Below are 27,659 nucleotides of genomic sequence, written 5' to 3' on the forward strand. Positions count from 1 at the left end.
AGGAGACCAGACAGCGGGGTCATCGGTCTCATCGGATTAGGGAAGGATGGGGAAGGAAGTCGGCCGTGCCCTTTCAGAGGAACCATCCCGGCATTTGCCTGATTTGCTGGGAAGTGGCGGTGCGGTCCCCTACGGCACTGCGTAGGATCCTACGGTCTTGGCGTGCATCCGTGCGTCGCTGCGGTCCGGTCCCAGGTCGACAGGCACGTGCACCTTCCGCCGACCACTGGCGACAACATCGATGTACTGTGGAGACCTCACGCCCCACGTGTTGAGCAATTCGGCGGTACGTCCACCCGGCCTCCCGCATGCCCACTATACGCCCTCGCTCAAAGTCCGTCAACTGCAAAACAATCATTCTTTCTGCACTCCACATGTAGATGCAATGAGAAGAAACCCTAATAACCGGTACAGTCAATGTTGAACATGGGTGTGTCCTCCGAGGCACTACTCATGTTGGGCCATTTAGATCCTGCATGGTGGTGAACAAGGTCTTCCTGAACCCATCGATTCCATGTTCACTTAACAGTTGTGGGAGCCCAATCAAAACAATCAACGAACACAGGATGATGAACTGCGGTCTCAACATGCCACAATCATCAAACTCCGACACATGCTGACGGATGTTTTGTTTCTTACATGAGGCATGACACAATGCAACTGCATAATTTTTTCATACACACAGAATGTAGATAATCATTACTCCTAACTATTTCGTGTACTTACACTGAAAGCAAAACAAGAACAACAGAATGTAGTCGAATTACGTGAGGTGATGCCGAGGGAATTAGATTAGGAATTGAGACACTTAAAGTAGTAAAGGAGTTTTGCTATTTGGGGAGCAAAATAACTGATGATGGTTGAAGTAGAGAAGATATAAAATGTAGACTGGCAATGGCAAGGAAAGCGTTTCTGAAGAAGAGAAATTTGTTAACATCGAGGATAGATTTAAGTGTCAGGAAGTCGTTTCTGAAAGTATTTGTATGGAGTACACCCATGTATGGAAGTGAAACATGGACAATAAATAGTTTGGACAAGAAGAGAATAGATGCTTTCGAAATGTGATGCTACAGAAGAATGCTGAAGATTAGATGAGTAGATCACATAACTAATGAGGAGGTATTGAACAGAATTGAGGAGAAGAGGAGTTTGTGGCACAACTCGACAAGAAGAAGGGACCAGTTGGTAGGACATGTTCTGAGGCATCAAGGGATCACAAATTTAGCATTGGAGGGCAGTGTGGAGGGTAAAAATCGTAGTAAGTACTGGGAGATGAAGAAGCTTGCACAGGATAGGGTAGCAAGGAGAGCTGCATCAAACCAGTCTCAGGACTGAAGACCACAACAACAACAACAACAACAACAACAACACTGAAATTCAAATTAACAGCATATACAAGCATGTAGTACACCTAATGCCAGTTTAACATTTGTTGTACGCAACCTTCACTGTGATGCAATTTTACTCATCAGTGTATGTTCCACTTCTCGTTTTTTCTAAGAGACACATTCTGTCATTGAGATAACTGAAGCTTTGATTTAGCATTCTATCCTATTCATGGCAAAAATTTGTTGAACTCACCCCTGTATAGACTTCGTTTGACAAAATTTTGCAACAAGTATAACTCATTGATTAATATCACAAGCACTGTGGACACTCTTGTATGGTTTACCAAAGCTGCAGATTACATAACAGCAATACAGATATGTTTAGTGATACAAATTATCTTATGACTTTTTCTGAGTATGTGATATCCCAGTATAAGGACACCAACAATGGAAATGTACTGAAACAGAAGGCAAGGATGATAACATCTACCATCTCCCAAGCATGATGCTCATAGCCACATAACGTTCAATGGCGACAGTTTTTAGTGGCAGTCTTGGATTTCAGTTCACTGTTGTTCTAAATAAATTAAATTAAATGGTAAGTTTACCACACAGTATGGTCATGTTGAAATTTTAACCAGTTTAATACTGTCTATGTGTCTTTGATCAATTTCACATATTCATAATGTGTTAATTCAGCAAGCAAACAATTCATATATCAGACCTCAAAGAATGTATATAGTGCTAACTAGTTACAATAGTTGCCATCTTAATCACTCATGTACATTCTACTAATGTTAACGACTTAAAGAGTAGTAGCTTGTATTTTAAATCAGCACAGTGAAACCACACATGGCAAAGAATAAAGTACACACTGCTACCTGCCACAATTCTTAACAGTGTGGTTATGTTTGGAAACACATGTCTAGCTCCATTTCACATAAATCTGCATTTACACCACTAAAAATTAAAATTTTTTGGCATTAATTTCAGCAATAGAAGGTCATGTGTGAAGCATATTGCAAATTAAATGAATTTTTAAACTAAATCGGATCTCTCTTCAAGAGAGTTTCAGAAGCCAAAGAAAATTATATCACTGGGTAGTGTTTAATATGTTAAATCACTCCCGGTCATTATTACTTATTGTTCGTTACGCAAATATAAGAGTAAGGTGGAAAACAATTTCAACAGTCTGGCAGTTTTGGGGTCAACAGAAACATCCGATCTCACGCGTCGGCTTTGACCCGTGACGTAAGGGTGTTGTGGTGTGTGACGTCATTACGGCGCGGAGTTTGGTTTGTGAGCGTGGCGTGTTTGTAGATGTTGCCTCGTTGACGTTACCTTAGTAGGAGTTTTAGGGCCTGTAATATATAGTTTACCTTTTTACTGTACTTTTTGTTTTAACGACGTCTATGAGGCTTTTATCAGTTTGCCATTAGATTGTTCAATCTTTATGGTCTATATGTTTTGTCGCTACTCGTTATGTCTAATGAATCAATATTGTTTTTTTCTTTTTTTTATCTTTTGATTGACCTACACATTGATCTGTAGCGTAGCCCTGAATACGAGGTTAGGTTGGGAGTTTTTTTTGGCGGGGGGCGGGGGGGGGGGGGGGGGGGGAGGTGGGGGGGGGGGTTAGGGAAGGCATAGCCCCCCCCCTGCCTGGCCTTGAGTACCACTTGTTTATTATTATCTTTGTTTGCTATCAATGTTAGCAGATTGTTCTTGTGAAACCTTTGTGTGTGTTGTTTTTCTATGCGTTTTCGTCTTTGTGATACGTATGCAACGTTTCTATATCCGCCATATTGGAATTGTCGTTTCCGCTATATTTGTGACGTCATGGGTCAAAGCCGACGGGTTAGATCGGACGCTTCCGTATTTCCCAGTTTTGTTGTAGAAGGAAATTAATTGAAACCTGGACAACAATTTCAATCTTGTTTATGTGCCTGTTGACCATTCAGTATCTCAACAATGTGGTAAGTTGTTACCTTTATCCCTTCCACTATTTGTATTCCACTGAGGACTTACCATTAGTTATCATACAGTGTTTCTTGAAATTACAGTCACTAATACACTTAAACAGGAATTATTTTATGTGCAGTTAAGACTTAACCATTAACACAGTATGTTTAATAACAAAATAAAATAAATGTTTAAGACACAGGCTTCATATAATAACAAAACAAACGATATCCAAACAAATGTTACAATGATTTAATACTGAGCCAATTCCATGTTTATGGTTAAACTTTCTGGAACATTTGGTCCTATTTATACTCAAAAACCCTAATCAAAACTTCATTTCTGAGGCCTGTTGCTAATTCTGAATATATGAGTTTTCGCTGGTGATCTCTACACTACCTGGATGTAGAATTCTGGTCTCTGAGTATAGAGCTTCAGTGCGAAGGCACATTCCTGTCATCTGCATCATCTACCATATTGCAGTTAGTCCAAAAAATTCCCAATGGTCTGTGCATGATAAACAATTATTTACTTATTTCTGGTTTTGAACCTTCAGCCAGCATGCAATGTAAAAGGCTGAAGTAGGAGCAGAATCAAGAAGTCTTTTCTTTTTGTGTTCTAGTGATATGTTGCAGCAGCCAAGAAATAAAATACAAGCACCTTTGACCAACACACCCAGACAACTGGAGTTCAACATCCAGGCAGTATACAGATTACTGGTTTTTGCATTAGTTCTTTGAGGTGAAATGGAAGTAAGTGGCTAGTGTCAGCAAAGCAAGCATAAAAAACTAGCTAAAAACAATACAGAAGCTAACTTCCATGAGACAATCCCTCTAGTCTCTTTCTTTCTTGGTTGACTAATTTTGGCTACTGATGTATATAAGTGCACATATTACTGGTAACATGCTGAAAGAAGGCCAAAGAAATAACATTAAGGAATAACAACAATACATAATTACTAGACCTACCTCAATGATAGTGCAAGAAATGCCAAACCAAAGCAACATGCGGTAGTGAAGAAGTACGCCAGTGGCATGCTGTACTCCACATTGGGGAAAACTGAGAATGATGTGTTGGTGTAGTGGCCATAATACAAAATGCTATTGGTGAAAGAACCCTAAAATATTTACAAAATGTTATATAGTACATATGACTGGTGTTTTTCATAGTTATCTGCAGAAATTAATACAAACTGCTACAACACAAAAGTCAAATGATGCTGTTGCATAAAGTGATATTCATAAACAAAAACTACACATAAGAAAGCACCAGAACTTCTGTGAACATATATACAAGGTGGTATTCTATATCTTCAGCAACAAGTCTACTGTGCAAAGCACTCTTCAGTGTATGGTGCAATGTGCTTAAAATACTGCCATACCTTTCAGTGTTACAGCCACTCCATCCACATGTTCAGGTTTAAGCAAAATAATCCTCTGTATGCTACAATAAACATGTACATCTTATTACTACTGATGTGACTATTATTGCAAAGAAGATTAATATTGTATATTCATGAAATGTGTTTTGGATTAGTGTTTCTCATAACATTTCACAAAGTAAGATTTTTGTTATTGTCACTGATCTTGCTCTGAAAATTATATAAGCTAATAAATGTCTATCGTAAGTGTTCTCTGGAAATAAGTAATCATGGTGTAACAAATCCTTACAGTAAAGGCATATGTCTTCGATGTTATATCTGAAGTATATTGTGTATTAAATGGAACAAATTCCACCAAATAGCACTACTATATCAAGTGAATTAATATTCATGGAATTCCAACCCAGGATACAAAAGTTTGCAGCAAAAAATCAACATAACTTTGAGTTTAAAGTCATGTTACGGTATTAATGCCAGAAAATTAATTTTACATCAGAAGGACACAACAAACATGTATCCACATGATGAATCAAATTTCTTATTTCTGCATAGGTTACTAGCCACATTAGGCACTCCTCTTATTAATACGACTTTTACGTAACATAATAATGAAAAAGGACACCTATATTGTACAACATAAGCTTATCCCCAACTGTTTCAGAGCAAGATTAAATATTCCATAATTTTCTTAAATTGATTGTGTTTGCCCATTCTTAATCAAAAGTCCATTTCCAAGCAGTTTCCTCATTCCACCATTTATAACCGATGTACAACGATTGTTCAGAAAGACCAAAATATTTTGCATATTGTCCTATGCAGTTTGTTTGTGACACTCTGTGGTCCTTATCTGCATTCTGCAATGTTTAGATACTTGCCAAGCGCTGTTTGTACTGAAGATTATCTTTTTGATGACAGTACTGAGTTATGATAACAAGTGAGGTGAAACAGCAAGTCTCAATGACTACAAAGTAAGACACAGTGTAAACTAGATTTAACTGACCCCAAAAACCTTACGTATGTGGCCAATATCCAGTAGCTGTATACAATGTTTAAAAAACATGAATACTTGCTCATGACACTAATAGATGACTATTGCTTTCCATAAGCTAAGTATGAATAATGTATAATGAAAGAGAAGGTGGGCTACATCATTAAACAGAATCAATACTCCAGAACAAAAATTTCCCTATGCAATGGAGTGTGTGCTGTTGTGAAATTCCTGGCAGATCAAAACTGTGCGTTGGACCGAGACTCAAACTCAGGACCTTTTCCTTTTACGGGAAAGTGCTCTACCAACTGAGCTGCTCAAGCATGACTCATGACCTGATTTCACTGTTTTACTTCTGGAAGTACCTCGTCTCCTACCTGCCAAACTTCACAGAAGTTCTCCTGAAAAACATGCAAGCTAGCACTCCTGGAAGAAAGGATATTGCACAGGAAGTTTAGCATCAGCTTTCACTCCACTGCAGAGTGAAAATTCCAATTTGGGAAGACCCCCAGACTGTGACTAAGCCACGTCTCCACAATATCCATTCTTCCAGCAGTTCTAGTCTTGCAAGTTTCGCAGGAGAGCTTCTCTGAAGTCTGGAAGATTGAATGTGAGGTCTGGTGGAAGGTTGGTTGGTTGGTTGGTTGGTTGGTTTGGGGAAGGAGACCAGGCAGCGAGGTCATCGGTCTCATCGGATTAGGGAAGGAAGGGGAAGGAAGTCGGCCGTGCCCTTTGAAAGGAACCATCCCAGCATTTGCCTGGAGCGATTTAGGGAAATCACGTAAAACCTAAATCAGGATGGCCGGACACGGGATTGAACCATCGTCCTCCCGAATGCGAGTCCAGTGTCTAACCACTGTGCCACCTCGCTCGGTCTGGTGGAAGTAAAGCTGTGAGGATAGATTGTAAGTTGTGCATAGGTAGCTCAATCGGTGGAGCACTTGCATGTGAAAGGCAAAGGTTCCAAATTCAAGTATCAGAATCAATACTTCACAATTAGCAGCACGCACTGAAACCAGATATGTAAGAAATTCTCACTCAGTATTTCTATTACCACAAACTATGTCTGGTAAGTACCATAATAAATGAAGCACTAAGTGAAGATCAGCCACATCAAGTCTTGAATGAAATTTTCTCTGAAATTTTATGTTACTGTTAAATATGTGCTTGTTTGATGTCACAAATACTCAGATATCTAGAAGAATGGCAGCTGCTCTTGGAATTCTTGAAATATTGTATACTGGAGTCATAGGATACTTCAGAAAGGAAATGAAAACCCACGAACTGGTAGCATGACTATTCACCATAAATGACAAAGTCCAGAAAATGTCTTAATTGTGTAAAGTGATGATAGTCTGTGCTTAGTGAGATTTTAAAGGATATCTGTGTGTCAACAGTGTCCCACAGTATAGTCATATGCCTATGAGTATAATGCTAATTTTTTACGTATACATCAAGCTATGCAGAACCATCACAGAGATTATCTCTCACACTTCACTTGTTGTCCAGCCACAATGCATGCTACGTCCTATCAGACAGACACGATGGATTTCAACAGAAACAGCTCATCATCATCTAAAAAGATCATATCCGTCAATTTCAGACTTTTGTTGCATATGGAACATATTGCTGATGAATATTTTTCAGGTGAAAAGAACGTCCAAGATGTTGTCATGGACTATCTAAATCACAAATCAATAGTATTAAAAGAGAATATCAATAATGTAAGAAAAGATAGATCGCTACTTACGGTAAAGAAGACACGTCAAGTTGCAACAGCCACAACATCCACGATTAAAAGACACTGACATATAACTTTCGGCCACAGTCATAGTCAGTAAAGTTTTACACACACACACACACACACACTATCGCCAACTCCAGCATCTCAGACCCAAATGCAACATTACGTGGGGTGTAAGCAGCAATCAGCAACGGGTGGGAAGGGGAAAGGGAAGGGATAGTATTGTACAGGTGGTGAGAGAGATGAACGCTATCCAGTGGAGTGTGCAGGGATTAGACTGCCAATAAGCACAGCGTCAGGAGGTTGTGGGGCACGGAGGTGGGGAAAAACCAACAAAAAAGGAAAAAGAGTGTGGAAAGATGGGTGGACGCATTGGCAGAGGGCTGCAATTAAACAGGGTGGGAAATGAAAATGGGCAGGAGATGACCGGACAGAGGGGCGGAAATGGATGGCGGGTGTGGGGACAGTATGTTACCATAGGTTAAGACCAGGATAATTATGGGACTGGAGAAAGTGGTGTGAGAGTAACTCCCATCTGCACAGTTCAGAAAAGCTGGTGGTGGAGGGAAGGATCCAGATGGCTCAGGTAGCAGGGCAGCCACTGAAACCATGTTCAGCTGTATGTTGCACCACAGGGTGGTCTGCTTTGCTGTTGGCCACAGTTTGGCAGTGGACAGCTGATTGGTACTCATACTAATATAAAAGGCTGTGCAATGATTGTAGCAGAGGTGGTCAATAACTTGGCTGCTTTTACAGGTGACCTGGCTCCTGATGGTGTAGGATAAACCCGTGACAGGACTGTAATGTCAGGTCTTCAACAGGGATATGAACCTTGTGGCAAGGGGTTGGGATTTGGGGTTGGGATTTGGAGTAGCATAGAGATAGACTAGGATGTGTGGAGGTTGCGTGGGCAATGGAACACCACTTTAGGAGGGGTGGGAAGTATCTCGGGTAGGATGTCCCTCACTTCAGGGAATGATGATAGGTAATTATTGTTCCAGTCCAGGTGGTATGGTGTGAAGAAGGGGACAATCCTTTATGGCTGGTTGTTGGAGGTGGTGGTAGGATTGGGGTTGTGAGGGGAAATGGCATGGGAGATCTGTTTGTGGACTAGGTCTGGGGGATAGTGCCTGTCTGGGAAGGCCTTGGTGAGACCCTCAGCATATTGAGCAAGGGAGTTTTTGTCTCTGCAGATACACTGTCCCTGAGTAGCCAGGGTATATGGGAGGGATATTTTGGTGTGAAAGGGATGACAACTGTCAAATGCAGGTGTGGTTGGTAGGTTTAATCTGGACAGAGGTGTGGATAGAGCTATCAGAGAGGAGGAGGTCAACATCTAGGAAGGTGGCACACTGGGTTGAGGAGGACCTCGTGAAGGGGATGGGAGAGAAGGTGTTCAGGGTGTGAAGGAATGAAGGGCCCTGGTTCCAGATCATGAAGATATCATCAATCAACTTGAACCTGAGTAGGGATTCGGTGTTTTGGGTTGCTAGTCTCCTCTAGATGGCCTATAAAATGGTTGGCATAGGAGGGTGCCATGCAGGTGCCCATGGCTGTGCCATGGATTTGTTTATATATCTTCTCTTCAAATGAGAAGTAGTTGTTGGTTAGGATAAAGTTATCAAAGTGTGTGAGGAATGAGGTAGTGGTTTTGGAGTCTGTGAGATGTTGGGAAAGGTAGTGCTCAATAGCAGTAAGACCATGGGCATGAGGGATGTCGGTGTATGGGGAGTTGGCAACAGTGATGAGTAGGGATCCAGGAGGTAAAGGGGCAGGAATGGTGGAGAGTCAGTGAAGGAAGTGGTAGGTGTCTTTGACTTGGGAGGCTATATTACAGGCAATTGGTTGGAGGTGTTGGTCAATAAGTGCTGAAATTCTTTTAGTGGGGGAAGGCTTTGGTGAGACCCTCAGGAGTTTTTGTCTCTGCAGGTACACTGTCCCCGGTAGCCAGGGTATATGGGAGGGATATTTTGGTTTGAAAGGGATGACAACTGTCAAAATGCAGGTACTGTTGGTGGTTGGTGGGTTTAATGTGGACAGGGGTGCAGATGGAGTCATCAGAGAGGAGGTGGTACCAATGGGATGTCCAGGATTGTTAGGTTTGTGTATTTTAGTGAGCATGTATAAGGTGGGTGTGTGGAGTGTCATAGGGGTGAGGAGGGAAATGGATTCAGGGGAGATGTTCTGGGAAGGACCTAAGGCTTTGAGTAGGGATTGGAGTTTGTGTTGGACTTCTGGGATGGAATCATTCTGGCAAAGTTTATAGGTGGTGGAGTCAAGACACCTGGCAGAGGCCTTCTGCCAGGTAGTCACTGCAGTTCATGATAACAGTGGTGGAACCTTTGTCTGCAGGTAGGGTGATTAGGTCAGGATTTGTTTTGAGGTTGTGTATGGCTGCTCTTTCTTCTACTGAAAGGTTGGTGTTCTGAGGGAGGGACTTGGGGAAGGGTGGTGAGTCTAAGTGGGACATTAGGAATTCCTGGAAGGTGACGGGCAGGTGGTTAGTTGGGCAGGAGTGGAGGGTGGAAGGGGGGGGGGGGGGAGGGGAGAATCACGGTTGGATGGTGGTATGAACTGGAAGAGGCAAGGTTCAATTTTGGGATTAGGGTGGTTTTGGTTGGAGGTATTGGTGACAAGGAACTGCTTCCATTGCAGGGATCAGGAGAAGGAGAGTAGGTCTCTGATAAGTCCAGCATGTTAAATTTGGGTGTAGGGCTAAAGGTGAGGTTTTTGGATAGGTCAAAAGGTTCTGTGGAGCCAAGGGTTTTGGTGGAAAGGTTGACAACAGTGTTACGGGAATGTTTTGGGGGAAGTGGAAAGTTGAAAAAGGTCAGCTAGGCAGTGTTTAGCTGCAACGAGGGCTGGACGAAGAGAACCGCCGTGGGTATGATAGTGGTTGGTTAGTGGTGTCCCAAGGCAGCAGTAGGATGTCAGCAGATTGGTTAATTTATGGAGGTGGTGCCTGGAATGTTCCTCCAGGTGCTGGAGAGCAAGGGATTCAATTTCAGATATGTCATTTATGGAGTAGGGATTGCAGATAGTAGTATCTTGCAGAGGGAGCAGAATCGGTTCTGGGATGCCTGTGCCATGGAGATGTGTTTTCACAGTACCAGGTTTGTGAGCACCAGTGATTGGCAGAATCTGAAAAGGTCCAAGTTATTGTGAAAGGAGGGATGGGATCTAGAAAAAGGAATCTTTACAGTTAGGCTGTTTGGGAGGATTCTATGTTTTCAACAGCATTTGACAAACAGGATGTGGGACTGAAGTCCAACACAAACTCCAATCCCTCCCTAAAGCCTAAGGTCCTTCCCAGGACATCTCCTCTGAATCCATTTATATCCTCACACCTATGACACACTCCACACACCCACCTTCTACATGCTCACTAAAATACACAGAATTTCAGCACTCATTGACCAACACCTCCAACCAACCGCCTGTAATATAGCCTCCCATGTCAAAGACACCTACCACTTCCTTCACTGACTCTCCACCACCCCCACCCCTTTATCTCCTGGATCCCTACTCATCACTGTTGCCAACTCCCCATACTCCGACATCCCTCATGCCCATGGTCTTACTGCTATTGAGCACTACCTTCCCCAACATCCCACAGACTCCAAAACCACTACCCCATTCCTCACACACTTTAATAACCTTATCCTAACCAACAACTACTTCTCATTTGAAGAGAAGATATATAAACAAATCCATGGCACAGCCATGGGCACCCGTATGGCACCCTCCTATGCCAACCATTTTATGGGCCATCTATAGGAGACCTTTCTAGCCACCCAAAACACCGAACCCCTACTCTGGTTCAAGTTGATTGATGATATCTTCATGATCTGGAACCAGGGCCCTTCGTTCCTTCACAACCTGAACACCTTCTCTCCCATCCCCTCACGAGGTCCTTCTCAACCCGGTGTGCCACCTTCCTAGATGTTGACCTCCTCCTCTATGATAGTTCCATCCACACCTCCTTCCATATTAAATACACCAACCACCAACAGTACCTGCTTTTTGACATTTGTCATCCCTTTCACACCAAAATATCCCTCCCATCCACCCTGGCTACCCAGGGGCAGTGTATCTGCAGTGATAAAAACACCCTTGATCAGTGTGCTGAGCATCTTAACAAGGCCTTCACAGGCAATCATTACCTCCAGACCTAGTCCGCAAATGGATCTCCCATGCCATTTCCCCTCACAACACCAATCCTCACACTGCCCCAAAACCAGCCACAAAGGAGTACCCCTTTGTGACCTCGTATCACGCAGACTGGAACAACTGAACCACATCCTTCACCAGAGCTTTGATTACCTATCATTGTGCTCTGAAATGAGGGACATCCTACCCTAGATACTTCCCACTCCTCCTAAAGTAGTATTCTGTTGCCCACCCAGCCTCCACAACATCCTAGTCCATCACCATGCACTCCTAATCACAGCCCCTTGCCACAATGATCAAAAACCTGTGGAAGACCCAGGTGGAAAATTACCTAATCCACCCATTCAGCACTTTCTGTTCCATTCCTGTCATAGGTTTATCCTACCCCATCAGGGTCCAGGCCACCTATGAAAGCAGCCACGTCATTTACCAGCTCTGCTGCAACCATTGCACAGCTTTTTATACTTTTATGACTAGTAGTCAGCTGTCCACCAGGATGAACGGCCACTGCCAAACTTTGGCCAAGACAAAAGTAGACCACCCTGTGACGCAACATGCAGCTGAACATAACACCCGTGATTTCAATGGCTGCTTCTCTACCTAAGCCATCTGGATTGTTCCCTCCACCACCAGCTTTTCTGAACTGAACAGATGGGAGTTATCCTTACAGCACATTCTCTGCTCCCATAATTATCCCAGCCTCAACCTATGGTAACGTACTGTCCCCACGCCCTCCACTCAGCAGTATCCACCACTTCTGTCCTATCAGCTCCTCCTGATGCTCATTTCCCTTCCTGTTTATTTGCAGCACTCTACCAACACATCTGCCCATCTGTCCCTGCTTCTCTCCTTTTTTGTTCTTTCTACCCCACCTCCTTGCCCCTAAACCTTCTGCCGCTGCGCCTGCAGGCAATTTAGTCACTGCACTGTCCACCAGACAGCATTCGTCTCCCTCCCCACCTATACATTCCCCTTTCAGATTGCTGTTTGTATCACGAGTGATAATGCATTCTAGCCCAAGATGCTGAGCCAGCGGTCGTGTGGGTATGAGGTTGGTTTGCTTGCTTGCTTGCTTGCTTGCTTGCGTGTGTGTGTGTGTGTGTGTGTGTGTGTGTGTGTGTGTGTGTGTGTGTAGTCTACCTTTTCCTACATTGTTGATATTCCTACCTGAATTTTCTATTTCTTGATTGTATTAAAAGAGAAGTATTACTGAAAGAAGTGGCAAAGTGTGAGCAATTTCATAATATTCAATGTAACTCTCTTGATAATCAACTGAAAGTATGTAGTAAATTGTTTGTATTTTCCATGATTAATAAACAACTTTATGTGCTAGAACATTCTTTAAACAACACATGAACTTGTACAACTGCTATTTCTGTAATGGAGTACAAACAACTTTCCTTTACCATACAAACCCTGTGGTCTGGCTTTATTATTTTATCCTCCCTAAACTAATTTCTATTATAGATCACCAATTTATATTTTTACATGTCACTACTTTGGTGGTCAATTGTGAATTTTAGTGTAGCATCACTGGAATAATAGGGCACACTGTAATGAAAAATGTAATACTCACAGTATTTTCTATAAATGTACTATCAGAAGCAAAGCGTACCAATCAGCTGCAAAATTACCCTTTACCATGTTTCCAACATTTAGAAATATGTCTTCTTCAGAAGGAAATATTGACAATGTGAACAAGTAAACAGCGTAAAAATGTTAAGTTAAATATATATGTGTCACACCCAATAAAATCTCATAAGGAATACAATCAAATTATTGAGACTTACTGGGTTACATGTTGTGGTGGAGTTATGTTAAAACATACCCAAAAGGAGTCAGTCAAACAGTCAAATATAAAATTTCACCTCCATAATGATGCATAACATGGCTGTTGTCATTTGGTATTTCCTGATCAATGTACAGTGGACTAGTTTCGTGTGTGCAGAGCTTGGGCTAATGACAGCTTCTGGCAAGAGAGGGCACTAGTAGTATGCACAAGGAGGGTGCACCATAGTGAATGAACACTATCATCCTAAACTTGCTTAAAACATTAAAATTAAGACAGTAAAAACCACATCATATTTAGCTGTGTATATATTTAAAATTAATAACATTGCAACAAATAACAAGTTACCATCTAAAAACAGTCATTGTGGTAGAAAATTACATACACCGTGAGAAACCACAAATAAAAACAGCAGAGAAAAGACCAGGGTGAAAGGGGGGGGGGGGGAGGGAGGGGCAGTACAGGAATCGGGGGTACAGGAAGGGAAGGAAGGGGAGAGATGGAGGGGGGTATGTAATATATATATGGTTATAATAGAGGGAAACATTCCACGTAGGAAATATATATCTAAAAACAAAGATGATTTGACTTACCAAATGAAAGTGCTGGCAGGTCGTCAGACACACAAACAACCACAAACATACACACAAAATTCAAGCTTTCGCAACAAACTGTTGCCTCATCAGGAAAGAGGGAAGGAGAGGGAAAGACGAAAGGAAGTGGGTTTTAAGGGAGAGGGTAAGGAGTCATTCCAATCCCGGGAGCGGAAACACTTACCTTAGGGGGAAAAAAGGACGTGTATACACTCGCGCGCGCACACACACACACACACACACACACACACACACACACACACACACACACATATATCCATCCACACATATACAGACACAAGCAGACATTTGTAAAGGCAAAGAGATTCGGCAGAGATGCCAGTCAAGGCAGAAGTACAGACGCAAAGATGTTGTTGAAATACAGGTGAGGTATGAGCGGCGGCAACTTGAAATTAGCGGAGGTTGAGGCCTGGCGGATAACGAGAAGAGAGGATATACTGAAGGGCAAGTTCCCATCTCCGGAGTTCTGACAGGTTGGTGTTAGTGGGAAGTATCCAGATAACCCGGATGGTGTAACACTGTGCCAAGATGTGCTGCCCGTGCACCAAGGCATGTTTAGCCACAGGGTGATCCTCATTACCAACAAACACTGTCTGCCTGTGTCCATTCATGCGAATGGACAGTTTGTTGCTGGTCATTCCCACATAGAAAGCTTCACAGTGTAGGCAGGTCAGTTGATAAATCACGTGGGTGCTTTCACACGTGGCTCTGTTTGGCTGAGGGACTGCGTCAGCTTTCAGACAACACCACATACAAAGTTTGCCAAGGTAATCCCATTCCTGATGTCCAGGCATAGCTTCAAGGAATCCTCAGAACCTTAGGCACCCTACAAAACCTTTCACCTGACTCCATCAACCTCCTGACCCCACCGACACCCTGCACCCCTACCTTCTACCTTCTTCCTAAAATTCACAAACCCAATCATCCCGGCCGCCCCATTGTAGCTGGTTACCAAGCCCCCACAGAACGTATCTCTGCATACGTAGATCAACACCTTCAACCCATTACATGCAGTCTCCCATCCTTCATCAAAGACACCAACCACTTTCACGAACGCCTGGAATCCTTACCCAATCTGTTACCCCTGGAAACCATCCTTGTAACCATTGATGCCACTTGCTTATACACAAATATTCCACACGTCCAGGGCCTCGCTGCGATGGAGCACTTCCTTTCACGCCGATCACCTGCCACCCTACCTAAAACCTCTTTCCTCATTACCCTAGCCAGCTTCATCCTGACCCACAACTTCTTCACTTTTGAAGGCCAGACATACCAACAAATAAAGAGAACAGCCATGGGTACCAGGATGGCCCCCTTGTACGCCAACCTATTCATGGGTTGCTTAGAGGAAGCCTTCTTGGTTACCCAGGCCTGCCAACCCGAAGTTTGGTACAGACTTATTGATGAAATCTTCATGATCTGCACTCACAGTGAAGAAGAACTCCAGAATTTCCTCGCCAACCTCAACTCCTTTGGTTCCATCAGATTCACCTGGTCCTACTCCAAATCCTATGCCACTTTCCTTGACGTTGACCTCCATCTGTCCGACGTCCAGCTTCACACGTCCGTCCACATCAAACCCACCAACAAGCAACAGTACCTGCATTATGACAGCTGCCACCCATTCCACATCAAACGGACCCTTCCCAACAGCCTAGGTCTTCGTGGCTAATGAATCTGCTCCAGTCCGGAATCCCTGAACCATTACACCAACAACCTGAAAACAGCTTTCGCATCCCGCAACTACCCTCCCGACCTGGTACAGAAGCAAATAACCAGAGCCACTTCCTCATCCCCTCAAACCCAGCACCTCCCACAGAAGAACCACAAAAGTGCCCCACTTGTGACAGGATACTTTCCAGGACTGGATCAGACTCTGAATGTGGCTCTCCAGCAGGGATACGACTTCCTCAAATCCTACAGCAGGGATACGACTTCCTCAAATCCTACCCTGAAATGAGATCCATCCTTCATGAAATCCTCCCCGCTCCACCAAGAGTGTCTTTCCGCCGTCCACCTAACCTTCGTAACCTCTTAGTTCATCCCTATGAAATCCCCAAACCACCTTCCCTACCCTCTGGCTCCTACCCTTGTAACCGCCCCCGGTGTAAAACCTGTCCCATGCACCCTCCCACCACCACCTACTCCAGTCCTGTAACCCGGAAGGCGTACACGATCAAAGGCAGAGCCACGTGTGAAAGCACCCATGTGATTTATCAACTGACCTGCCTACACTGTGAAGCTTTCTATGTGGGAATGACCAGCAACAAACTGTCCATTCGCATGAATGGACACAGGCTGACAGGGTTTGTTGGTAATGAGGATCACCCTGTGGCTAAACATGCCTTGGTGCACGGCCAGCACATCTTGGCACAATGTTACACCGTCCGGGTTATTTGGATACTTCCCACTAACACCAACCTATCTGAACTCCGGAGATGGGAACTTGCTCTTCAATATATCCTCTCTTCCCGTTACCCACCAGGCCTCAATCTCCGCTAATTTCAAGTTGCCGCCACTCATACCTCACCTGTCATTCAACAACATCTTTGCCTCTGCACTTCCGCCTCGACTTACATCTCTGCCCAAACTCTTTGTCTTTAAATATGTCTGCTTGTGTCTGTATATGTGTGGATGGATATGTGTGTGTGTGCGCACGCGAGTGTATACCCGTCCTTTTTTCCCCATAAGGTAAGTGTTTCCGCTCCCGGGATTGGAATGACTCCTTACCCTCTCCCTTAAAACCCACTTCCTTTCGTCTTTCCCTCTCCTTCCCTCTTTCCTGATGAGGCAACAGTTTGTTGCGAAAGCTTGAATTTTGTGTGTATGTTTGTGTGTCTTTCGACCTGCCAGCGCTTTCGTTTGGTAAGTCACATCATCTGTGTTTTTAGATATATTTTCCCACGTGGAATGTTTCCCAATATATATATATATATATATATATATATATATATATATATATATATATATATATATATAATGTGCTCATCAAATATCTTTACATCATGACAAAGAAGAAACACCAATACCACTAGTATCAACAGCTAAGGAAAACAACATATTGAATAGTCATATGGGAGACTGATCCACTTCTCTGTTATATTAATGAAAGTCGGGTTCTGAAACTAAGTGAAAAATTTCTATTTTAGAGTTGCACCTACTCATTTAAAATGAAACCATCTTTGTGAACAAAATGTTAAACACCTCTAACTCTTCTATCAGGTCAAGCCTGTGTAACCTACACTTTCTTTATGTGAAAGTTCTAAGTCTTCTAGAGATTTTTAAGTGTTTTGTTCACAAAGATGGATCCATTTTAAATGAACAGGTGCAAATTAAAAATAGAATATTTCTAGATAGTTTCAGATCACTACTTTCATCAAGGTAACAGAGAAGTGGCTTGCTCTTCCATATTGACTATTGGATATGTCATTTTCCTTGCTGTTAATGCTTCATCTTCCACATGACTAATGGATAAGTTATTTTCCTCATCTCTTAATGCTAGTGGTACTGGTGTTTCTCCTTTGGTACAACGTAAATATATTTCTAGAGGTCCGATGTTCACTATTTTTCATATATGAGAGTTATACACATTTTACATCTCCCCCCTCCCCCACCATCTCTCTCCTCCCCATCTTTCCTTCCCTTCCCCTAACCCCCATTCCTCCCCTTCCTCTATCCCCAATTCCTCTTCCCTCTCCTTCTCCACTGCAGTCTTTGTCCTACTGTTCGTATTTAAGCTTTCTTGCAGTTTAAGTGTTTTGTTTTTAACATTATGACATGTTTTAAATGGTAACTTATTACCCACTGCCGCTTTATTAATTTTAAATATGTGCATAGCTAAATGTGATCTGATTTTTAAAGCCTTAATTATAATGTTTTAGGTAAGTTTAGCCTGATACTGTTCATTCACTATTGCACACCATCCTTGCGCATAATATTAGGCCCTCTCTTGCCAAAAGCTTCCCATAGCACAAGCTTTGTGTATGTTAAACTATTGCACTAGCTGTACATTGGTGATGATATACCAAATTCAACAACCACATTGTGCACATTTTAATCATTAAAGCTACATTAATCATTCAGCTACATCTTAACATATAACATACATCCACCACAACATGTAACCTAGTAAGTCTTTATAATTTTTTTTATATTCATAGCAAGATTGTGTGTGTGTGTGTGTGTGTGTGTGTGTGTGTGTGTGTGTGTGTGTGTGTGTGTGTGTGAGGGGGCGCGCGCGCGCGCAGGTGCGTGCATGGGTGCATGCGCACATACGCAAGCGCCCGTGCATTTGTACATGTTTTTCACAGTTTACTTCTTCAGGCTGCCAATATTTCCTTTTTCAGAAGTCATTTTATTTTATAAACATTGAAATAATGGTAAAAAGGTTTAAATAAACTTCCCATTTTGCTACTGACTGGCTGTATATGCTCCCTCTGAAACCCTCTACAACCTCTGGTTCTTTCAGTTTCATGTTTTCAGAGGAAACGTTAGGGAACAATATGGACAAGAGCAGGGTCAAGGAATACAGTAGAAGGAGAACGGGTAGCTTTGGCAGATGAAATAGTGAAGACAGTAGAGAATCAAGTACGTAAAAAGACAAGGGCTAGTAGAAACCTTTAGGTAACACATGATATATTGAATTTGTTCTTGTTGTTGTTGTGCTCTTCAGCCGAGAAACTGGTTTTATGCAGTTCTACATGCTACTCTATCCTGTGCAAGCTTCTTCATCTCGCAGTACCTACTGCAACCTACATCCTTCTGAATCTGCTTGGTGTATTCATCTCTTGGTCTCCCTCTATGATTTTTACCCTCCACGCTGCCCTTCAATACTAAATTGGTTATCCCTTGATGTCTCAGGACATGTCCTACCAACCGATCCCTTCTTCTAGTCAAGTTGTGCCACAAACTCCTCTTCTCCCCAATTCTATTCAATACCTCCTCATTAGTTATGTGATCTACCCATCTAATCTTCAGCATTCTTCTGTAGCATCACATTTCAAAAGCGTCTATTCTCTTCTTGTCCAAACTATTTATCGTCCACGTTTCACTTCCATACATTGCTACACTCCATACAAATACTTTCGGAAACGACTTCCTGACACTTAAATCTACACTCAATGTTAACAAATTTCCTTGCCGTTGCCAGTCTACATTTTATATCCTCGCTACATCGACCATCATCAGTTATTTTGCTCCCCAAATAGCAAAACTCACTCACTACCTTGAGCATCTCATTTCCTAATCTAATTCCCTCAGCATCACCTGATTTAATTCGACTACATTCCATTATCCGCGTTTCCTTTTGTTGATGTCCATCTTATATCATCCTTTCAAGACACTGTCCATTCCGTTCAACTGCTCTTCCAAGTCTTTTGCAGTCTCTGACAGATTTACAATGTGATCGGCAAACCTCAAAGTTTTTATTTCTTCTCCATGGATTTTAATTCCTATTCCGAATTTTTCTTTTATTTCCTTTACTGCTTGCTCAATATACAGATTGAATAACATCGGGGAGAGGCTACAACCCTATCTCATTCCCTTTCCAACCACTGCTTCCCTTTCATGCCCCTCGACTCTTGTAACTGCCATCTGGTTTCTGTACAAATTGTAAATAGCCTTTCGCTCCCTGTATTTTATCCCTGCTACCTTTAGAATTTGAAAGAGAGTATTCCAGTCAACACAGTCAAAAGCTTTCTCTAAGTCTACAAATGCTAGAAATGTAGGTTTGCCTTTCCTTAATATATTTTCTAAGATAAGTCGTATGGTCAGTATTGCCTCCTGTGTTCCAACATTTCTACGGAATCCAAACTGATCTTCCCCGAGGTCGGCCTCTACCAGTTTTTCCTCTCGTCTGTAAAGAATTCGTGTTACTATTTTGAAGCTGTGGCTTATTAAAATGATAGTTCGGTAATTTTCACATCTGTCAACACCTGCTTTCTTTGGGATTGGAATTATTATATTCTTCTTGAAGTCTGAGGGTATTTCACCTGTCTCATACATCTTGCACAACAGATGGTGTAATTTTGTCAGGGCTGGCTCTCCCAAGGCTGTCAGTAGTTCTAATGGAATGTTGTCTACTCCCGAGGCCTTGTTTCGACTTACGTCTTTCAATGCTCTGTCAAACTCTTCACGCAGTATCATACCTCCTATTTCATCTGCATCTACATCCTCCTCCATTTCCATAATATTGTCCTCAAGAACATCGCCCTTGTATATACCCTCTATACCTTTCTGCTTTCCCTTCTTTACTTACAACTGGTTTTCCATCTGAGCTCTTGATATTCATGCAAGTGGTTCTCTTTTCTCCAAAGGCCTCCTTAATTTTTCTGTAGGCAGTACTTATCTTATCCCTAGTGATACATGCTTCTGCATCCTTACATTCATCCTCTAGTCATCCCTGCTCAACCATTTTGCACTTCCTGCTGATCTCATTTTTGAGAATTTTGTATACCATTTTACCTGCTTCATTTACTGCATTTTTATATTTTCTCCTTTCATCAATTAAATTCAATATTTCTTCTGTTACCCAAGGATTTCTACTAGCCCTCATCTTTTTACCTACTTGATCCTGTGCTGCCTTCACTCTTTCATCTCTCAAAGCTACTCATTCTTCTTCTACTGTATTTCTTTCCCCCATTCCTGTCAATTGCAATTGTTCCCTTATGCTCTCCCTGAAACTCTCTACAACCTCTGGTTCTTTCAGTTTATCCAGGTCCCATCTCCTTAAATTCCCACCTTTTTGCAGTTTCTTTAATTTTAATCTGCAGTTCATAACCAATAGATTGTGGTCAGATTCCACATCTGCCCCTGGAAAAGTCTTACAATTTAAAACTTGGTTCCTAAATCTCTGTCTTACCATTGTATAATCTATCTGAAACCTGTCAGTATCTCCAGGCTTCTTCCATTTATACAACCTTCTTTTATGATTCTTGAACCAAGTGTTTGCTATGTTTGCTCTGTGCATAATTCTACCAGGCGGCTTCCTCTTTCATTCTTTACCCCCATTCCGTATTCACCTACTATGTTTCCTTCTCTTCCTTTTCCTACTATCAAATTCCAGTCACCCATGACTATTAAATTTTCATCTCCCTTCACTATCTGAATAATTTCTTTTATCTTATCAAACATTTCATCAATCTCTTCGTCATCTGTAGAGCTAGTCGGCATATAAACTTGTACTACTGTGGGCTTCGTATCTATCTTGGCCACAATAATGCTTTCACTATGCTGTTTGTAGTAGCTTACCCACTTTCTATTTTTTTTATTCATTATTAAACCTACTCCTGCATTACCCCTATTTGATTTTGTATTTATAACACTGTATTCACCTGACCAAAAGTCTTGTTCCTCCTGCCACCGAACTTCACTAATTCCCACTATATCTAATTTTAACCTATCCATTTCCCTTTTTAAATTTTCTAACCTACCTGCCCAATTACGGGATCTGACATTCCACACTCTGACCCGTAGAACGTCAGTTTTCTTTCTCCTGATAACAACATCCTCCTGAGTAGTCCCCGCCCGGAGATCCAAATGGGGGACTATTTTACCTCTGGAATATTTTACCCAAGAGGACATCATCATCATCATCATTTACCCATACAGCAAAGCTGCATGCCCTTGGTAAAAATTACGGCTGTAGTTTCCCCTTGCTTTCAGCCGTTCGCAGTACCAGCACAGCAAGGCCGTTTTGGTTACTGTTACAATGCCAGATCAGTCAATCATTCAGACTGTAGCCCCTGCAACTACTGAAAAGGCTGCTGCCCCTCTTCAGGAACCACATGTTTGCCTGGCCTCTCAACAGATACCCCTCCATTGTGGTTGCACCTATGGTACAGCTATCTGTATCGCTGAGACACGCAAGCCTCCCCACCAACGGCAAGGTCTGTGGTGCATGGGGGGGGGGGATATTGAATTTGATCAATGAAAAGAGAAAATATAAAAATGGAATAAATAAAGCAAGCAAAAGGGAACACAAACATCTCAAAAATGAGATCAACAGGAAGTGCAAAATGGCTAAGCAGGAAAGACTAGTGGACAAACGAGACGATGTAGAAGCATGTATCACTAGGGGTAAAACAGATACTGCCTATAGGAAAATTAAAGAGACCTGTGGAGCAAAAAGAACCACCGACCTGTGGAGTAAAAAGAACCACTTGTATGAATATCAAGAGCTGCCACGTAAAACTAGTCCTAAGCACAGAAAGGAAAGCAGAAAGGTGGAAGGAGTATATAGAGTGTCTATACAAGGGAGATGTACTTGAGGGCAATATTAAGGAAATGGAAGAGGACATAGAGGAAGATGAGAACAGAGGTATGATACTGTGTGTAAAATTTCACACAATATTGAAAGACTTAAGTCAAAACAAGGCCCCAAGAGTAGACAACATTCTGTTAGGGCAACTGATAGCCTTGGGAGAGCCAGCAATGACTAAACTCTTCCCTCTGGTGAGCTGTTGTTGTTGTTGTGGTCTTCAGTCCTGAGACTGGTTTGATGCAGCTCTCCATGCTACTCTATCCTGTGCAAGCTTCTTCATCTCCCAGTATCTACTGCAGCCAATATCCTTCTGAATCTGCTTAGTGTATTCATCTCTTGGTCTCCCTCTACTATTTTTACCCTCCACGCTGCCCTCCAGTACTAAATTGGTGATCCCTTGATGCCTCAGAACATGTCCCACCAACCGATCCCTTCTTCTAGTCAAGTTGTGCCACAAACTTCTCTTCTCCCCAATCCTATTCAATACCTCCTCATTAGTTATGTGATCTACCCGTCTAATCTTCAGCATTCTGGTTAGCAAGATGTACAAAATAGGCGAAATACCCTCAGACTTCAAGAAGAATATAATAATCCCAATTCCAAAGAACGCAGGTGCTGTCAGGTGTGAAAATTGCTAAACTGTCAGTTTAATAAGTCATGGCTGGAAAATACCAACACGAATCCTTTACAGAAGACAGGAAAAAACTCATAGAAGCCAGCTTTGGGGAAGACCAGTTTGGATTTCAGAAAAACGTACGAACATGCAAGGCAATACTGACCCTAAGACTTCTCACAGAAGGTAGGTCAAGGAAAGCCAAACTTACGTTTCTAGCATTTGTAGACTTAGAAAAAGTTTCAGACCATGTTGACTGGAATACTCTCTTTCAAATTCAAAAGGTAGCAAGGGTAAAATAAAGGGAGCGAAGGCTATTAACAACTGGTACAGAAACCAGATGGCAGTTATGAGAATTGAGGAGCATGAAAGAGAAGCAGTGGTTGAGAAGGGAGTAAGACAGGATTGTAGCATATCACTGATGTCATTCAATCTGTATATTGAGCAAGCAGTAAAGAAAGCGAAAGAAAAATTTGGAGTAGGAATTAAAGTCGAGGGATAAGAAATACAAACTTTGAGGCTTGCCAATGATTTTTTATAATTCTGTCAGAAACAGCAAAGGACTTGGAAGAGCAGTTGAACGGAATGGAATGTACAGTATCTGGAAAGGAGGATGTAAGATGATCATCATCAACAAAATCAAAATGAAGATAATGGAATGTAGTTGAATTAAATCCACTGATGCTGAGGGAATTAGATTAAAAAATGAGACACTTAAAGTAGTAATGAGTTCCGTTATTTGGGAAGCCAAATAACTGATGATGGTCGAAACAGGGAGGATATAAAATGTAGGCTGGCAATGACAAGAAAAGTGTTTCTGAAGAAGAGAAATTTATTAACATCGAGTATAGATTTAAGACTCTTGGAAGTTCTTTCTGAAAGTATTTGTATGGAGTGCAGCCATGTATCAAAGTGAAACGTGGATAATAAACAATTTGGACAAGAAGAGAATAGAAGCTTTTGCAGTGTGGTTCTACAAAAGAATGCTGAAGATTAGATGAGTAGATCATGTAAATAATAAGAAGGTACTGAACAGTATTGGGGAGAAGAGATATTTGTAGTACAACCTGAATAAAAGAAGGGATTGCTTGATAGGACATGTTCTGAGGCATCGAAGGATCACCAATTTAGTACTGGAGGGAAGTGTGGGTGGTTAAAACCATAGAGCAAGACCAAGAGATGAATACAGCAAGCAGATTCAGAGGGACATATGATGCAGTAGTTACTCGGAGATAAAAATGCTTGGACTGAAGACCACAACAACAACAACAACAACAACAACAACAACAACAACATGGCTGTTTATGATCACTAAAAGAAGTTTAATTGTATGGTTTCTGCTCCAGCCACATACAAATATGTTTCACCAAATCAAATATTATCAGTGTACCAAATAAGAAAAATTAATACAGCAGCATAAAATGCTGAATACATTGCCCACTTGTAAGAGCATGAGCATGCATGTTTCAAAAAATAAAAGTTTCAATTAATAACACTGATTCAAATCTACTGATTATTATGCCCATTCTATGGATGATCTGATTCAACAAAACAATTATCACTAACAACATAGACTATGAGCCGGCTGTTAGGGCTTACCTTCAATTACATCCGGAACATGAGTACTAAGGAAAAAAGTAGTACCATTAACATTTTCTGGCAAAGATAGTCATAACACTAACAAATAGACTTCTTAACTTATTTTTTGCCATTTCATCACAAATGAGTACAGATAATATTAATAGCAGTCTTTATTTTGTAAGAGTGCTTGGCAAAGTAAGATTTGTGTGAATGTGGCTAAAAATTAATTTGGTTTAGGTTTTGGAGCTTCTTCCCCTTCCCATTCAGTACTTGGAGATCTTCTACTTCAGTTTTCCTGTTTTCACGATGGTTCTGTTCTTCAGTGGAAGAATGGCTTAAAAAGCAAAAAGCTAAAGATTCAGTGTCTGCCTTGCACCACTCCAAACTCATTCACTACAATCTCTTGAGATCATATCTAAATTTACTTATTTCAATAAGATTTTACTCTTCATGTTTCAAATAGTTTTAATATTGACAAAGGTATTCATGTTCAGCTACTTAAAAGACCTAGACTTGTGCCTGAAGTGAAGTTAATAGTCAAGTTACCTTGCAAATGTATTTAGTTTCAGTACTACCTCTTTCACAATTGAAACATTTGGTAACTTCATACATATTTGTAGTATGTTGTGAGACAATAAATTTATTGCGAGTAATCAATATGCATATGGATGTTAGAAATATTTATTGCAACTGAAATTTTTGACATTTTGTCATTGCCAAGCATTCTGTGAGCAAACAAGTCACCAAGCTAGTTACTTAGTTTCATGTTCCATGGGTCATTTTGCACGATATATAGTAACGATGTGGAACAAGTCATTTTAATTCATAAATTAATTTGTAAACATGGCTACATGATAAGCATTTATAAATATTTGAAATAAAATAGCATACAGTTTTGAGTTAATAATTCCTACTCACCATCTTTTACAAATTACAACAACAACAATTTAAGAAAAAGATGGATTACTACTTACCATAAACATGATATGTTAAGCTGTAGACAGGCACAGTTAAAAGATACTTACACATTAACTTTCAGCCACAACCTTCACCAGAAAAAGAAAAACACACACACACACACACACATATATACACACACACACACACACACACACACACACACACACACACAAGAAAGCACACCTCAGATGTACTTGACTGCCATCTACAGCAGCTTGGATGACAATGCAAATGTCGTGTGGAATGGAAGCAGCAATCAGGAAGAGGTGGGGTGGGGAAGAGAAGGGACAGCAACATACGAGTGGGAGGAGAGAAGAGTCTGATGGAGTGTGCAGTGGCTAGACTGCCAACAGGCGCAGTGTTGGGAAGCTGTGGCTGTTGGGCATGGAGGTGGGAAGGAGGAGGGAGGGGGGGGGGGGGGGGCGGAGGAATGAACAAAAAAAAAACAAAATATACGAGCAGGGAAAGACGGGTGGCTGCATCGGCAGAAGGTGGCATACAAAGAGGGCAGGAGATACGAATAGGGAGGAGAATATAGGACAGACAGGATGAAAACTGTTGGGTGGAGGGTGTGGGGACGGTATGTTTCCATAAGTTGAGGTTGGGATGATTTCAGGAGTGGTGAGTTGTAAAGATAACTCCCATCTGTGCAGCTCAGAAAAGCTAATGGTGGAGGGGAGGACCCAGATGGCTTGGGTAGTGAAGCAGCCACTGAAATCAAGCATTATGTTCAGCTGCCTGTGGTGCCACAGGGTGGTCTACTTTGCTCTTGGCCACAATTTGGCAGTAGCTGTTCATGCTGGTGGACACCTGGGTGGTAGTCACACCAATACAAAAAGCTGTGCAGTGATTTCAGCAGAGCTGGTATACGACATGGCTGCTTTCCCATGTGACCCAACCTCTGATGGGATAGGATAAGCTTCTGACAGAACAGGAATAGGAAGTGCTGGATGGATGGATTGGGCAGGTCTTGCACCTGAGTCTTCCACAGGGATATGATGCTTGTGGGCTGTGGTTGGGAGTGGCATAGGGATGGAACAGGATTTGGAGGTTGGGTGGGCAACAGAACACTACTTTAGGAGGGTTGGTAAGGATCTTGTGTAGGATGTCTCTCATTTCAGGGCATGATGAAAGGTAATCAAAGCCGTGGCAAAGCATGTGGTACAGTTGCTCCTGTCCAGGGTTGTACTAAGTGACGAAGGAGGTACTCCTTTGTGGCTGGTTCTTGGAGGTGATGGGATGATTGGGGCTGTGAGGAGAAATGGCATGGGAGATCTGTCTGTGGAATAAGTCTGGGGGAATAGTGCCTGTTTGTGAAGGCCTTAGTGAGACCCTTAGCATACTGGGTAGGGGAGTTCTTGTCACTACATATACACTATCCGCAGGCCCTATGTGAGGAATTTTTTGGTGTGTCAAATGCAGGTACTGTTGGTAGTTGGTGGCTTTAATGTGGACAGAGGTGTGGATGGAGCCATCAGAGAGAAGAAAGTCAATGTCCAGGAAGGTGGCACACTGGGTTGGTGAGGATCAGGTGAAATAGATGGCAGAGAAGGTGTTTAGGCTGTGAAGGAATGAAGACTGGGTGTACTGGTATGACTACTAACCACCTGTCCACCAGGATGAACAGCCACCACCAAACTGCTGCCAAGAGCAAAGTAACCACCTTGTAGCACAATATGCAGCTGAATACAACATGCTTGATTTCATTGACTGCTTCATCATCTAAGCCATCTGGATCCTCCCCTCCACCACCAGCTTTTCTGAACTGCACAGATTGGAGTTGTCCTTATAACACATCACCCAGAATCCCAAACCCCTCACCTGGTTCAGATTCACTGATAACATATTTGTGATCAGGATTGAGGGTGAGGACACCCTATCCATATTCGTCCAGAGTCTCAACACCTTCTCCTCCTCTTGTTTCACCTGGTCCTAGTCAACCCAACAAGCCACCTTCCTCGATGCCGACCTCCACCTCAAAGACGGCTACATCAATACTTCCATCTGTATCAAACCTATCAACCACCAGCAATACTTCCACTGCGACAGCTGCCACCCATTCCATACCAAGAAGTCCTTCCCACACAGCCTAGCCACCTATGGCCATTGCTTCTGTAGTAACGAGTTGTTCCTCTCGAAATATACCAAAGTCTCACTGAGGCCTTCAAAGACTACAACTGCCCTCTCAACTTTGTACAATAGCAGATCTCCCATGCTTTATCCCTCCAGTCATCCAACACCTCCCAAGCGCCCCCCCCCCCCCAAC

The 27,659-nt window shown here is 42.2% G+C and overlaps 1 protein-coding gene across 5 annotated transcripts in view; it reads right to left on the bottom strand.

Moving 5' to 3' along the window:
- The window catches only part of LOC124594786 (transmembrane channel-like protein 5), a 279,471-nt gene that overhangs the window by 124,841 nt on the left and 126,971 nt on the right, over nucleotides 1-27,659 (bottom strand). For all 5 annotated transcript variants that reach the window (XM_047133199.1, XM_047133201.1, XM_047133200.1 and 2 more), the window contains exon 8: nucleotides 4,259-4,407. In XM_047133199.1, coding sequence (XP_046989155.1) covers nucleotides 4,259-4,407 — 149 coding nt within the window. The remainder of the gene's footprint in view (nucleotides 1-4,258; nucleotides 4,408-27,659) is intronic.

Source organism: Schistocerca americana, chromosome 2 (genome assembly GCF_021461395.2).
Source record: "Schistocerca americana isolate TAMUIC-IGC-003095 chromosome 2, iqSchAmer2.1, whole genome shotgun sequence".
Taxonomy (NCBI): domain Eukaryota; kingdom Metazoa; phylum Arthropoda; class Insecta; order Orthoptera; family Acrididae; genus Schistocerca; species Schistocerca americana.